Genomic DNA, 15,648 nt, shown 5'->3' with positions numbered 1-15,648 from the left:
TACGGGCAGATGTGACCTCAGCCCGCTTTTTAAACGGGTGCTGGGGATTTGAACTCAAGTACTCATTATTAGGCGGCCATCACTCTTATATATTGTGCCGCCTCCCAAGCCCCATCCTTGCTTTTTTCAAATAGCTTGTAAAGTAGAATTTATATGCCACTTCGTTTATCTATAAGGTCCATAATTCTGTGGCTTTTCATATATCCACAGGATTGTGTGGCCATTGGTCACCATAGCCAATTACATTTCTGGGTACCCAAATGAAACTCGGACCCATTACCCAACAGTGTCCGGCCTCCCACCTCCAGTAACCACTCTGCTTCCCTTGTGTGTGGATTTTCCTGCTCTGTATACTTGACACATAGGTCACCTTTGACTCTGGCTGACTTGACTGGGCATAGCGTTTTCCAACGTCACCCATGTGGCAGCATGTTTCCCTAACGCTTCATCTTTATGACTGAGTACTGTCCCACTACATGGTGAGGCCACACTTTATCATTTCGGTCAGCTGATGGACAGTGTGGGTGTGTCCGGGTCCCCACTGTTTTAATTCATTCATGTGCAAGTTATTGTTTTTGTTTTGGAAATATATGTTTTTATTTTGAAAAAAAAAAAAAAAAGACTGGAACTCAGACTTCAGTCTTTGGAGAACATAGTGGAGAAAAAAGCACATGGCCTGTCAGAGCGGATGGTTCAGAGCGGGAGCCTGAACCTGGTCTCGTTCCATGACTTCCAATTCCAGGACTGGAGGTGGCGATCTCAGCTCTGGGTCCCACCTCTAGGAGTGTCTCCACCCAGAGATGGCCCTCAGCCTTACTCCTTCCCTCAGTTTGGATTGGATAAACTTCCTGAAGTTAGGTGTTAGCAGAGTTGCTGTGGTGCTATGCATCGGTGACTGTCAGCTTGGTTTGTTAAGAATGGTTATTGATGATGTTTCTCTTTGGTGTTTATTGTGTCTACTCAGAAAGGAATTTATCCTCAGCAGCTAGAATATTATCGTGTTGTAAGGCAGAAAAGCCTACATTTCTGGACTGCATAGCTACAAGGTGTATGTTCTCGAGTGGAAATATTTCACACTTACGTGTGACTCACGAGGCTCTGACACACCTTCTGTGTGTGTGTCTTTCAGTGGGAAGATGGCTTTTAAAGCTTCAAACCCCCAGTCTCATTTAGATGATCCCTGGTGAGAATTACCATCTGTGACAGACTGACAGTGCTCACTAGTGTGCCCTGCATGCTAGGTAGGGAGTTTTAGGTTTTTGTTTTGTTTTGTTTTATAGTTTGAGATTTTTGAATGCATACATTTATACTCATCTACAAAAAATCTGTCATTAACTGAATCAGTATAACACATGCAAGATGCTTTAATTAAACTATTCACATTTGGAGGGTGGAGAGATGGTTCAGTGGTTAAAAGCACATAACTGCTTTTGCAGAGGACCCAAGTGTTGAGCATATCATACCCACCAGTAACTTCAATCTTTTTTAAAAAAGAAATTGTTAAACCATTCACATGTTTATAGGTAAGTCAGAATCTGCCTGCCTTGGCCTCAGGGATGCTGGGATTAAAGGCCTGTGCCACCACCCTTGGCCCTTGTTGGGCGTTTTTGTCATGGAAAGACTTATCAAATAATATCCCCTCCCATCCCCTGTACTTGTGTTTGTTGAGATGGTTACATACTTATTTTTACATTAGTTATTTCAATTATGTGGAAGAGGGGAGATATAAAATCCTTTGTATGTTTTCTGGGTTAGGGATGGATATTGGGTCCATTTCTTAATTCTTTAAATCTCAGTATGGCAGCTAGTCATCTCTTTACTTCCAGGTTGAATAGAGTGCCTAAAAACTGTATTCTGTCTGTAGAATTGTCGGTTTGTCCCCATCTGAATTAGAAGCTACCACCTGATGATTGACCAGCCCAATGCTAGAGACCCAGATCACCACCCCCAGTAAACAACTGATTTGGTCCCAAAGAGCCTTTACTTCCTACACATCGGCACTCTCCTTAAGATCCATAACAAAGTCCACCCTGGCTCCACCCTCCTGTCACCCAGTCTCCAGCCTTGGTCTCTTGTTAGTGGGGGTCTGAGTTTTCCAGGAGAAATCTACTAGATCATGGCTTTTGCTGACCTAAGTATCAGGGTTAAAATGAGATTTAAGCATAATGAGGTAGGCATCATCCTTTTAAAAGAGTAGCAAATTTTTTCTTTTTAATATAGGAATTTGTAAATAGAGTGAAAGTGCTCAGAAGTTAAAAGCACTGGGCACTCTTCCTGAGGTCAATTCCTAGTACCCACATTGCAGTTCACAACTGTTCATAACTCCAGTCCCAGGGGATCTGACGCCCTTTTCTGGCCTCCATGGGAACAACACATGTGGTGCTCAGACATACACACAGGCAAAACGGGCATACACTTAAGATAAAAATAATACTTAAAAAATTAAAACAGAGCCATGCCGTAGAAAGTAGAGCAGTCACCCCCCACCCTCACCCTGCCCTATGAACGCTAATTTAGGTTGTTCATCTTTCTGGAGCTTTTCCTCTGGTGTTCTCTTCAGGACTTGGAAGTCTTGGCTGTAGGTAAAATTCTGTGCCCCCCTTCCTCCCCCTTTAATCTTTTTTCCTGTTGCAGTAAATGCCAGGTAGACGCTTGAGCAATGACTGCAGAGGGTAGCATCACTTAGCCGAGACCCCATGGCTGGGGGACCAGATGGGTTACACTGCTTGCTTACACAAAAATGCTGCCCTTCCAGCCTTTTTCTAGGGTGGGGATGGAACATGGTCGTGTCCATGTTTGTATTTAAAAGGTAAGTGGTCCCTATACTCTTAGCTGACTAGGAATTCAGGGACCCCTAGTGACTCTGGCTGTTCACTGAATTCTCAAGACGTAGTCTGTGGTCTGCAAAGTTAACCAGACAAATTCCCTCACAAAACAGCATTGCCACAAAAATTGACCATAATGAAAATATTTCCAAATACCCCATTATTCTGGGATAATGGCCATATTAACATCGAGCTATTGATTTCATTAGAAGGAAATCCACTACTGTGAGCTGTTTACCACAATGAAGGCCTTCTTTCCCAGCTCTGTCTGCAGTGTGAGATAGAGCACAGACCCTCCCTTGGTTCCCACGGCAGCCACCAGCAGGGAAATGGGAGTTATGACTTGTGCCCCAGAAGGCATTTGGGGTTCTCTTTGGAAATATAAAGAAAAGTGACATGTGTTCAAATTAGATAAGTCTTTCTTCATTGTTTCAGATAAGAAAAATACATATATCAGTTGAGCATTTCAGTGTTTGGTCACTTGGGGTCCTCTTAGAAGGGGCCTGAATACTTTCAAAGAAAGCCCTTAGCAGAGTTATTACAATGAAGTTTCTAATCTACGGGAAAATTATAATCCTCTTGTTCACCATGGCCACTGACACCCTGAACCGACAGAACAACATTCCCAGTCATTTCCACAGAACAGGTTCAGAGCAGTAAGGCTGACCCTGTCCTCCACACAGCTGTGGGCAGAGCGGGGCCAGAGCATGAGAACCCAAGGGAGCTGGGGCCAGAGCTGAGGCATCTGTAGGAGATGATGTCCCCTGGGACTGCCATCCTGCCATGTTCTCAGCCCCTCTGGAGTGAAGTCCCCAGGTCTCCCTAACACACTTACCTCCATAACCACCTTTTCTTTACCTTTCTCTCTGAACTACACAAATTATTCATATCCTTAGTGCTAGGAAAGCAACTTAATGACTTCTTATTAGTCATCAAATTGAAGGGAAAAGAGAGCCAGAGTCATTTCAGCTCATTGCCTCACGATGGTGTAACCTTTCACACACTCTCCTGAGCGAGTACCTTTTATGGATGCTTAAAAACACACTTTTGGGTACATTTTCCTTTCCAGTAATCTGAACAAGAAAACAGTAATGTCCCTATTCCTCAAGTAAGCTTTACCTCAGCTTCCCAGGCCATCTATCTGTGCTCTACTGAAAATCCAAGTAGAATCCCATAGCACTGATGTTCTAGAACATTCTTTCAGTTTTTCCTATTCCTAGATTTTAGAAGTTGGGATGATAAGGTTAAATATTAAGCTGTGGGGCTGTAGCTGAGATGGCTCAGCTGCTCTTCCAGGGGACTCAGGTTTAATTCCCAGCACCCACATGGCAGCTCACAACTCTAACTCCAGTTCCAGGAAATCTGACACCCTCCAAAGACATGCAGGCAGGCAAAACACCAATGCATATAAAATAAAAATAAATAAATCATTTTAAAAAAGCATTAAACTGTTGGGATCAGTTTGGCTTGAGCTATATAATGCCCTTAACCTAGGAGGGAATCACAGATAGGTTCATAGTGATCATTAGGCCACTGTATTCTTGGGGGGAGACAAAGCCTATCTCAGTGGTGGTTGAGTGTGTGTGTGTGTGTATCTAAGTTATAGTTCCACAGCAGAATTGACCCCAAAATATAGCGCGCTCCTATATGCACCCTGCCTCCCCCAAATTGGTTGGTCTTTTAAATGACTCTCCAGGCTGTCTCTGTTCCCTGAAATTCTAGTATTCTCTCAGTGCCCCCTACTATACTTTATCTAAACATTGTCATTGTTGGGGTGGTGTGTGGTCTGTCTCCTAACTGGGTTTCAGCCCTTTAACTCGGGGGTCTCTGTCCCCATCAGTACTGCAGAACATACTGAGGCGGTGAACATGTTCAAGGTCTGCCCCAGAGAGCTTGCAGCCTAGAGACACCCATGAAGACGGACAGACCAGAGGAAGGATGACACCATTAGAACTTTCAGGATGGCTCTGTAAAGCCCCTTCTCCCATTGTCCTGGAGATGAATGAAACCTTGCCCATGCTGAGCCTGTCCCAAGCTGTGTCCCTAGCTCTATGAATCTCTGTAGAAAAGGTTAAACTTGCCAACAGATGCCTCAGGATTGTGGACCCATCCCTCCTACATCCTCTGCTTGGTGCATTCAGCAGCCAGGTGACATCCCTCTCATTGGTTGCTCTGGTCTTGAAGGAGGATTCAAGACATTAGGGTGTTGTCCCTCTTGGTGGGCAGTCACCCAACTGAGACCAAAACCATGTGTGGTTCAGTTCCTGGCCCTCTGGCTCTAACCCACCCTGGCTAGTTTGAACTACATGGAACCAGGGACCAGCCTAAGCTTACCAGCGGAGGTGAGCATATCCTACCAAAGGAGCTGTGGTCGTCAGGCAGAGACAGTTCAGTTCAGATTTAGTCAGGACTGAATTCGGGGAGGGGTGCCCCATCCCAGTGTCTCTGAGTAGAGAAAAGAGATCTTAGAATACCTGTTTTATGATCTCTCTAGACCAGGTCCCAGGAAAGAGAACCACATTTGAGATGCTATTGGAGCTTCAGGAATGGAATTTGAACGTGTGTGAAAGAGTAATGCAACTTAAATGTCACTCTCTTCCAGGTCCCATATTTAATGCCTCTGTGCACTCAGACACGCCGTCAGTCACCCGGGGAGATCTCATCAAATTGTTCTGTATTGTCACTCTGGAAGGAGCAGTGCTGGATCCAGGTACCTCCCTCCGCTCTGTCCCCTCCTCCAGTTGCGTTCTGTAAATGTTTCCCTTGTCATTCTTGTGTCACTCAGGTGTGGAGACTAGGGTTTGGGTTGTCTGTCGATCTCCATGTGTCTTAGGTAAGTAGGGTTTCTGTTGCTGTGATGAAACACCATGACCCAAAAGCAAGTTGGGGAGGAAAGGGTTTATTTGGCTTACACTTCCACATCATAGTCCATCATTGAAGGAAGTCAGGACAGGAACTCAAACAGGACAGAAACTGCTCTCTAGCTTGCTCTCTATGGCTTGCTCAGCCTGCTTTCTTATAGAACCCAGGGGTGGCACCACCCACAATGGACCTGGCCTTCCTCCATCAGTCACTAATTAGAAAATGCCCTACAGCTGGATCTTATGGAGGCATTTTCTCAATTGAGGCTCCCTTCTCTCAGATGACTCCAGCTTGTGTCAAGTTGACAAAAGATTAGCCAGGACACCACTTTTCCTGACTTGGTTCCAGCTAGGGTCTGTGAGGCCGTGTGTATCTGCTGTGAGATTTGAAAACACTTTTCAGGGCAATCAGTAGATCTCTTCCTGGGTTATTGTGACCTGGCTAGAGACCCACTCACAGGGTCCTCCTTCTCTAGGTCATTCATTCGTTATTTCTGAGTTCCTTCAGTGCACAAGAGCAGCTGTAGAGCAGTGAACATGTTCAAGGTCTGCCCCAGAGAGCTTGCAGCCTAGAGACACCCATGAAGACGGACAGACCAGAGGAAGGATGACACCATTAGAACTTTCAGGATGGCTCTGTAAAGCCCTTTCTCCCATTGTCCTGGAGATGAATGAAACCTTGCCCATGCTGAGCCTGTCCCAAGCTGTGTCCCAGGCTCTATGAATCTCTGTAGAAAAGGTTAAACTTGCCAACAGATGCCTCAGGATTGTGGGCCCATCCCTCCTGCATTCTCTGCTTGGTGCATTCAGCAGCCAGGTGACATCCCTCTCATTGGTTGCTCTGGTCTTGAAGGAGCATTCAAGGCATTAGGGTGTTGTCCCTGTTGCTGAGAAGGACTGTACCCACCTTTGCCTTTTTCTCAAAGGTTCTGTGAAGAGCCTAGCTTGCTGAGGCCTGCCCTTCTCCCTTACACACATTGTAACCCTGACACTGTCTCACCCCACCCCATTCCTAACAAAGTCATACACTTTAGAGCAGCCAAATCGTGTGAGTTCTTGTGTGATTGTGTGTGTAGACCCCTGGAAGTATGGCCCTGGGGGCAGGCAGGCAGGATTTGTTCTCTGTGAAGTGCTGATACACAGGGATGGTGGCCCATGCAGGCCTCACCGGTGTCTGGAAGTAATCTACTGAGTAGCCCCCACTGTCAGGGTGGATGCCTGGCTCCTTCAGGACTATACTGTTCAGAGGTTCAGGTGGCTGCCAGCTCAGGATCTGCGCATGCTTCCTATGAAGGACCCAGTAGGAAATAGTTTGGCCTCTGTGGGTCATATGGTCGGTCCCAGCCGCTCAGCTCTGCCTCGGACACAGGGAAGCAGCAGTGGGTGACAATATAAACAAACGAGCATGGCTGAGGAGCAGGAAAACCGATCTCCAGAACAAGGTAGGCTGCATTTGACCTGCGGGCATGGTTTCCTGACGATACCAGCATTTGCTCTCGAACGTCCATGTGCTTTAGAGGTGGGAGAAAGGCGTTTGTAGAAGGAAAGGCAGAGAAAGAACCCTCTCCCACCCCCAGCACACACACTTGCACACCCAGGGGCTGCTTAGCTTGTTCACCGGGGTAAGGTGTGAAGCGAAGCGAGCGGCCCCTGCCGTCCAGAAGCTGGAAAGCATAGAGACACAAAGGTACCTTGGCACGTGGGAATGAAGGTAAAAGTAGAAAAGCTTGCCAGGGAAAGGCACGCGAAACCCCTTTAAAAGTCTGCCTCGGGCACTGCTGTTCTAAAGCTCATTTATGATGTGTTCAGAAATAAATCCTCCGAATGCTCTTTCTCAGCAAATTAATAGGTCGCTGGTTGTGCCTTTCATGTAAAACTCTTCTCTCCAAGTGTAATTGCAAAAGCTATAGGTAGCCGGTATCTTGCAAATCACAATTTTCCAGAACTTTGCACTCTTGGTCTGTGTGGGTGGAAGAGACTGAATAATTAAACACAAATTGTAATTTCTTTCTTTTTTTCCTTTTTTTCATTCATCCTATGGGCTCTGAGAGGGAATTCTCTGTGGGAAAGTTGCATAAGTGGGCCGAGAGCCAAGGCACTCCTGTACCAGGGCAGGAGGGGAGCAGCCAAGCGTGGGTGGCGCCATGGCCTGGCTATGCAGCAGAGCAGAGCAAGTATGAGTCATGGAGGGTTTTCTCCAGAGTGTGCTGTGAGGGTGCGAAGGAACGGAGTCCCAGCAGCCATGCTGATAGGACTTGGAGCTGAGGGCCACAAAGGAGCTGGGCTTTCATGTCCTTGGCGCTCAGTCACCGTCCAGAGGCTGAGTGGCGGAAGCTAACGGTGTCTTGTAGCCTCCATGAGGCATTTCTAGCAAGTAAGGTGGCTCTGGAGAGGTACAGTTAGAGAGTGTCAGCATCTAGTACCCACAGCAGTGTATGCGGTGAGATGAGGTGGCTCAGCACAGCAACTGTCTGCATGAGGGACCCACAGCCTTGACAGCAGAGAGTCATGCCCCTCCTCCCAGCAGCAGCTGCTTGTCTGGCCAGGTGTGAGGGCAGTCACTTAATTATTAAGCACTCTCTGTGGTCCAGGGGGGGTTCTTGCAGTATTTGCCCATGCTCTTAGATTTATTTTTTTAGTGTGTGTGTGTGTGTGTGTGTGTGTGTGTGTGTGTGTGTGTGTGTCTGTGTCTGTGTCTATGTCTATGTGTGTCTGTAAACAAGAGTGTGTGTGTGTATGTGTGTCAGTCTGTCTGTCTGTCTGGCTATGCAGCAGAGCAGAGCAAGTATGAGTCATGGAGGGTTTTCTCCAGAGTGTGCTGTGAGGGTGCGAAGGAACGGAGTCCCAGCAGCCATGCTGACTGACTGACTTCCTGTCTGTCTGTCTGTCTGTGGAGGCCAGAAGAGAGTGTCAGATCCCCTGGAGCTGGAATTACAAGCAGCTGTGAGCCACTTGACATGGGTGCTGGGAACTGAACCCGGGTCCTCTGCAAGAGCAGTAAGTGCTCCTAACTGCTGAACTGTCTCTCCAGACCCCTGTCAATTGCACTTTACCCCTGTCAATTGCACTTTACAGTTGCAGTGAACTAACATGGCTTGTTCAGGTCATGTGGCCAATAGGCTCTGGGGTTCTAGCCCAGGCTAGCTCCCCCCACTACCATCCTATAATGCACAGTGGGGAATACAGTAATGGGAACAGTTCACAGTGTTCACTCCATTTCCTGCCTAGCTGGTCTCAGAGACTTACATACTGGGAACTGCCGATGTGTGTAGGGTCGGGGAGAGAGATGATCTGCCTTAGTAGTGAGCCGAGAAGGAATTACCGTTTGGACACGTTAGGAAATGCCTGCTTTGAGTTCCGCTCATTCTGTCTTACATGGGTCTGGATAGTGTGTTTTCCAAAGTTATTGGTGTATTTCCACTGAATGAATGTGTGTTATTTTTTGTTGTTCAACAAAAACTGACATATTAAAAAGTCCCATGCCAGGGGTGTAGCTTACCAGCAGAGTGCTTGCCCAGCACGGCCCTGGGTTCAATACTCGTAGTGGTTGTTTTTTGTTTTTGTTTTTGTTTTTTTAAGGAATTTTGTCAAGCAGATTTAAGATGTAATTGTGTTTCTGATCCACAGTTCTCACATGCCTTCTGGATGAATTTCTCAGCTCAACAGCTGGTATTGGTTGGTACGGTCAAGGGGGGTCTGAGTTTAGCATGTGGCCTCAGTTTCCACATTCTCTGTAACCACGCCCTTTCTCTTTTGCCCATCTTAATTCACTTGAGGCTGTTGGAATCTCAGTTTCGCAGCGTACTTCATGATCCAACAGCTTTACTCTCTGGGACTATTAACTATGTTCAATTTTCTCAGCTTGATTTTTTTTTTTTTTTTGTTTTGAACCTAAAACACTTCTACAAGGAGGAAGAAGAAAAAAAAACTACAGTGAACAATAAAATCCCAACTGTCCACAGCTTTTAATTTGGTACCGTTCATTTTGTGTACATTTTGTTCTTTCAGCCTTCCACCCTTCCCAGTCTCCTGTTCTTCTGCTTCAAGTGCCCCGGGACCCTGCACACCATACCCTTCACACACAGGGCTGTCTGTGGGAGCCAGTGACCCCAGGTCTTCCTCCTGTGGCTCCTTAGGGCGGTGGTTAGGTTGGACACTTTGTCATAAGCTCACACACTGTGGCTGTGTGGCATTGCCACAGGGGTGAATGTGACCGTTCATCATCCCAGGCTGCCTGAGGCCTCATATAGAACAGACCCGGCCTGGGATAAGGGTTCCAGACATGGGAGTATGTAAATCACTTCTGCTCACACCCTGACCTCAGCGTTTTGGCTTGGTAATCCACAGACGACATGGCCTTCGATGTATCCTGGTTTGCAGTACACTCCTTTGGCTTGGACAAGGATCCCGTCCTCCTATCCTCTCTGGACCGGAAGGGAGTCGTGACTACAGGCCAGAGGGACTGGAAGAGTACTCTCAGCCTGGAGCGAGTGAGCGTGCTGGAATTCCTGCTGCAAGTGCACGGCTCTGAGGACCAAGACTTTGGCAACTACTACTGTTCTGTGACTCCGTGGGTGAGGTCACCGACAGGTTCCTGGCAGAGGGAGGCCGAGATCCACTCCAGGCCCATCTTTATAACTGTGAAGATGGATGGTGAGCTCCCTCGCTGAGTTTCTGGAGTATCTTCTTCTTGTGTTTTGCTGCAGCACATAGAATCTAGGTTTCCAGAGTTCGGTCCAGCTTATTTTTTTGATGTAGGGCCTGGCTTGGGCTAAAGCATTTTTGCAAGTTGCTAGCTTTGCAGTTCTGGCCTGGTGACCGCACTGGGAGAAGATTTTTAGGAGCCTTGGCTCTTCTGTGGTTCTGTGGAGACCCACTTCACTGTATCCTAAGGTTGGCGGGGCTTCTGCCATGTGGGAGCAGAGAGGTCTTCAGGCGAGGCTGTAGAGTAAAGACTGACTGCTCTTGTCCACCTGCTGCTTTTTGTTTTGGAGATGTGCTCTCATGTGGCCCAGGCTTGCTTCTTATTCACTGTCTAGCCCAAGACTGGCCTCGAACTCCTGATCTTCTCGCATCTATCTCCCATCACATAATGTTTTACTTCTTGGAAAAGAAAGGTTCCCCTAGAGCCACTAGCACAGAGTGGGGACCTCTTGGAACCCCGAGATAGGAGAGTGTCTCTTAGCTTTACTGACCCATACCAACTCTACCCCATCCCAACCAACCTAACCAATCAGATCTCTGCCCCTTGAGCATCTCAGAACTGGGCACTTGTCCCTTTATTCTCAAGAAATGTGTCTGCCCTGTGAAAGCTGCAGAAAGCTACTCCATTTGGAACAACTCCGTGGAGAGAATTGATTCCAGATGCTCCAAGGGTTAGGAGAAGCTTGGACCAAGAGTGTGTTTCCTTAGTAGCAAATCAGTTTGAGGAGCAGGGCCTTCCAACTCCAGCTCCTCCTCAGGTCCCTCAGTCTTTCTGCTGTGTGACCTTTCCTGGGGAGTCTACCTTCTAGTCACCGCCAATGAAAACAATGACTAACCAGAGAAACGATTTCACCAAGTCCAGCTTGGTGACCCAGTGAGTTCATTAGTGCTACAGGAGTATGGGCAGCCTACAGGCAGCTAGACCACTGAAGAAGAATTGTCCTCCCCCTCACACACACACACCCCACACCCCCACACACCCCACACACCCCCATACCCCACACACCCCACACCCACCACACACACACCCCACACCCCCCCCACACACACCCCCACACACCAATAACTACCACCCACTTACATATTGGAATAGAGGGCCTCATGAGGCACTCCTCCACCCTCTCCAAAAGGGACTGTTAGTAAGCCTGTTCTTCAGAGGGCCTCATGCAGGTGAGCACAGCCAGTCTGACTTGAAGATGGCAACAACCATGCCCAGCTTGGAGGACAGAGCTCCACAATACTTCCTGAAAAATGTGACAGTAGTCTCGCATGGGGCTGTTAGGAAAATTAGACCATTCTAAACAGTAGGGACCTGGCCAGAGGCAGCATCTACACCGAATGCTGGTGCTTAGTGGGACTTTGTGGGAGGGAAGATGGGATGGGAGGGGATGCTCCTGGGGTGGGATCTCAACTTCTGTCATCTCTTCCTCATTTGCATCTTCAATTCTGCTTGAAGTAACTCCATATGAAAACCCAGATTTACCAAACAAGGAGGGGAGCGATTATTCACTTTGCTCGATAATTTACTATAGTGTTACTTAAAATAGCATCTTTAGTACACTTCAGTTATTTGATGCATAGAATTGATTTATTCAGGTTTTTTTTTTTTTAAGGATGCATCTGCTGCTCAATGTGCGGTGCCCTTATACTGACTTTTAAAAATCAATCTCCTGCCAAAACCCTAAAAAGAAGTTGACATTCAAAGGCATCAAGTAAAATCTCTTTGTGGTGTGCCCAGCTCCGAAGAACTGAGTGGGGGACATTTGCTCGTTTCTTCAATGGAGCTGGGCTACTCCTTTCTGAATCATATGCCAGGTGCAGGATATGGGATTTATGAGCTCTGATCTCTGCAGAGACCCGACTGGGGGGTGGGGGGTGGGGGGGTGGGGGACACACAGATAGGGGAGGGAGGGAGGGAGGGAGGGATCCAGTGCTCCCTAGCACCCTCCCTCTCAGCATTAACCCTTCCACTTTCTCTGTCCTACCCAGTGCTGAATGCCTTCAAGTACCCCCTGCTGATCGGTGTGGGCCTGTCTACAGTCATCGGGCTCCTGTCCTGCCTCATCGGGTACTGCAGTTCCCATTGGTGCTGTAAGAAGGAGGTGCGGGAGACGCGTCGGGAGCGCCGCAGGCTCATGTCCATGGAGATGGACTAAGCGGCAGCCAAGACAGGGACAGAGGAACATTGTAGGAATGGTGGGGGGGTGAGAAGAGGACCAATGATATTTTCAGACAAAGTGTGTTACACTAAAACCAGTCCTCTCTAATCTCAGGTGGGACTTGGCGCTCTCTCTTTTCTGCATGTCAAGTTCTGAGCGCGGACATGTTTACCAGCACACGGCTCTTCTTCCCACGGCACTTTCTGACATGTAACAATCGAGTGTGTGTTTCCCCAGCTGCAGCTTTTTAATGGTTAACCCCGGTCTAATTAGTTTTCTCCTAGCGGCTTATTGACCCTCTGATTTGTGTGTGTTGATCACTTTTGATTTGAGGGATTGCGGTGAGGACGGGTGAAGGCATTCAGAGTTGGTCATCATGGGTGAGAGGGTACCTGCCCACCTGAGAGCCAGCGTCCACGAGGGCCTGGCATCTGTAGAGTTGCTATCTACTGCCCTCCACGCTGGCCCGGAGCTGATAAAGACCTGCTACAAGGCAAGCTGTGGCTTTGACTACCCTGCCCATCCCCCATTTTCAGGGGTTTAAACTATATTAGAACCTAAACTCAAGCGTCTATGACTTCTTGATCCACATGCCTTTTGTGTTTTCCCTTCTTCTCTAGCATCTTCCGTTTTTCGGGTTTGTTTCTGTGAGAATGAGGAAATGGCAGCCCTGGAGTCTAGAATTTGGCTTTCCACCAAGCACCTTATCTTGCCACCTTAGCCTTAAGAATGAGTATGAAGAAAAATCCACTGCCACCTCTGTCCAGGGCAGAAGGTCTGTGAACAAGAGGACACAGGGGACAAGGAAAGGAATAGATGCTCTCTCTCCCTGATAGTTCGAGGCCACTGTGCCCCCAGGGAGCCCGGGAGGGTAGGAGCAGAGGGCAGCTGAGCCAGGTGCCCTGTGGCTTCCTGAGAGGCGCTGTTGCGGGTTGCCACTGGAGCTGCCCACAGTGCGCCACACCCTTCCCTTGCCTCGTGAGCCCCTTCACACAAAAGCAGATTGCAACACTGACCGACTTCAAGGAGTCAGAAATTGCCGAGAGCAAACGGGTGTTTTCGGTGACCTTTTCAGTCCTTGAAGTCTTCGAGATCCCTGCAGGGGGTAGTGAAGAGGGGTATACTTTGTGGACGTTTGCCTTCCCATTAGGAATATGAAGGGAACCCAGCAATTTACTGTCATGTGAATGGCCTGTAAAATAGGGTTGAGAGCAGCTGGTACTGCCTGACTGGGCCCAGCAGGAATTAGGACAGCAGACAGACACGCCTTTCAGGTCCCCAGTGCCTGCTCTATCAGAGCCTCGGCCACTCGCCCCAACACAGCACTGGCCTTCCACAAGCCTCCCCTGGGTGCCAAGGCTTCCCTCTGGCTCCGAAGGATTTAACACTGTTGTCTTCCTAAGGGGGGAAGACTCCTTTGTTTTGAGCAATAAAGTAATACAAATAGATGGCCACTCACGGCAGCTCTTTGTCACTCTGGGCCAGGATGAGCTGAGCTCCCCTCCCCACCTCCTCTCATGTGGCCCACAGTGGCCTCTGTGTTCACCACCCAGTTTCCTCTGCTGGTTTTGCCCACCTGGGGACTGTTCTGCTCCTGTGCTGAGTTTCTGAGCCAGAGGGTCCAACCCAGGTGGGTCCAGCCCCACCAGAAGGGAGACAGCCATTGCACCCCACACAAGCAAGAGAGGCCAGCGGAAGAGGGGACGCCTTGGCAGATAAGGGTGTTTCTATATGTTACTTCCTTACTGCTGGTTCAGAGGTGGGGTACAGGTGACTGTACAAACAGGAATTAGGGGAGTAGAACCAGGTACTGTGTTAGTGACAGCCTTTGAGCCCTGCAGTTACTGAAGAAGATTCAGAGTCATTGTAGCGCAGCCCTCCTTAGGAGGAGAGAGAGACTTAGCCTTGGGTGAGATGGGCCCTGGGTGTACATACAGCCACTGATGGGCCTGAGCAGGCCCTTGATGGTGAGACAGATGAGTGTTCGGGCCTACCTTTCCCTTTCTCAACTGGTGTTGAGATTTGAGCCTGAGTTGCTGAGGCGTTGGCCTTTATCTTCTGGCCATGCCCAAACCCCCAAGTTGCTTAGGTCTGGGAGATGGGCCAGAAACCCCAGGACCTAGTTCCTTTTGGGACTATTAACATTCTGGGATGCAAGTCTTTTTAAGTGTGGTCAAACACTCTTGATGTACCAAATAGGGTTCCCCCATGAAGTGCTCTTCCTGAGCCACACTCCGCCACCCCACCTCCCCATTCCCCGGAAGTACTGGTATGAGGGAAGGCTAAGCCACGCCTTGGCAGATGAAATTGCACTTCTTAAATAGGAACTTTATAGAAGGTTGGGTTTTTTCCCCCTAATTGCAAAGATCCTCCCCTCCCCCCGAAAGAGCCTAAGCTACATTCAGATTGAAGCCTAGAAATTACTTTAAATTGTTTACTTTATGATGTTTACACACACGATTCACTTTTTTAAAAAATAAGAAAAATGCAAACTGGCTTTTTAACAACTTTTCAAATTTTTCATGCATGGGATATGCTGGCACCCTGACTCACCAGCTGGATTAAATCCTCATTTAGAAATGTCCCGATGTGTGTGTCTTCCCCCTCCCAGCCACAGGGCTTCCTCCTGCCCAGACCTCTGTCTGTCTCTCTGGCGGCTTTTGCCTCCTGCTTTGCAGACCGCCTGCAGCCATGATTTTGTGACGGCATCTGTGAGCCAAAGACTGCGCCTTTGGAGCAGGAACCATAAGCAATACTACACGACTCGCTACTTTCGGGGGAATTTTTTTTTTTCCTTTTTTAGCTTCACCGATGACAACAGAGGAAGAAGGGAATTAGGGTTTAGGTAAGTTCTCCACTGTGTGACACACACGTGTGCAGATCACCAGGAGAACAAGGTTGGGTTTCTTTTCTAGCGTATAACACGAGAGTCTGCAGACTTTTCCGTAGACAAAGAGGTCTTGTGTATTTTTGTCCATATCCAGTGTTATACAAACTAATTGTGTTGTTTTATACTGTGGCCACAAATATTATGCAATGCACCATTTGTTTTTTTTGTTTTTTATTTCATTAAAGGAAGTTTAATTTAAATTGAAGTTG

General features: G+C 48.0%; 1 protein-coding gene across 3 annotated transcripts in view; it reads left to right on the top strand.

Moving 5' to 3' along the window:
- Ptgfrn (prostaglandin F2 receptor inhibitor) overlaps positions 1-15,644 on the top strand; it is a 74,381-nt gene extending 58,737 nt beyond the window's left edge. For all 3 annotated transcript variants that reach the window (XM_052730499.1, XM_052730497.1, XM_052730498.1), the window contains exons 7-9: positions 5,428-5,535; positions 10,034-10,339; positions 12,380-15,644. In XM_052730499.1, coding sequence (XP_052586459.1) covers positions 5,428-5,535; positions 10,034-10,339; positions 12,380-12,546 — 581 coding nt within the window. In that variant the 3' untranslated portion in view covers positions 12,547-15,644. The remainder of the gene's footprint in view (positions 1-5,427; positions 5,536-10,033; positions 10,340-12,379) is intronic.
- Positions 15,645-15,648: the final 4 nt, after the last annotated feature.

Source organism: Peromyscus californicus, unplaced genomic scaffold (genome assembly GCF_007827085.1).
Source record: "Peromyscus californicus insignis strain IS unplaced genomic scaffold, ASM782708v3 Scaffold_9__1_contigs__length_137607984, whole genome shotgun sequence".
Classification (NCBI taxonomy): Eukaryota; Metazoa; Chordata; class Mammalia; order Rodentia; family Cricetidae; genus Peromyscus; species Peromyscus californicus.
Note: the sequence above shows the minus strand (reverse complement) of the source record. Positions and strands in the feature narration are given on the sequence as shown.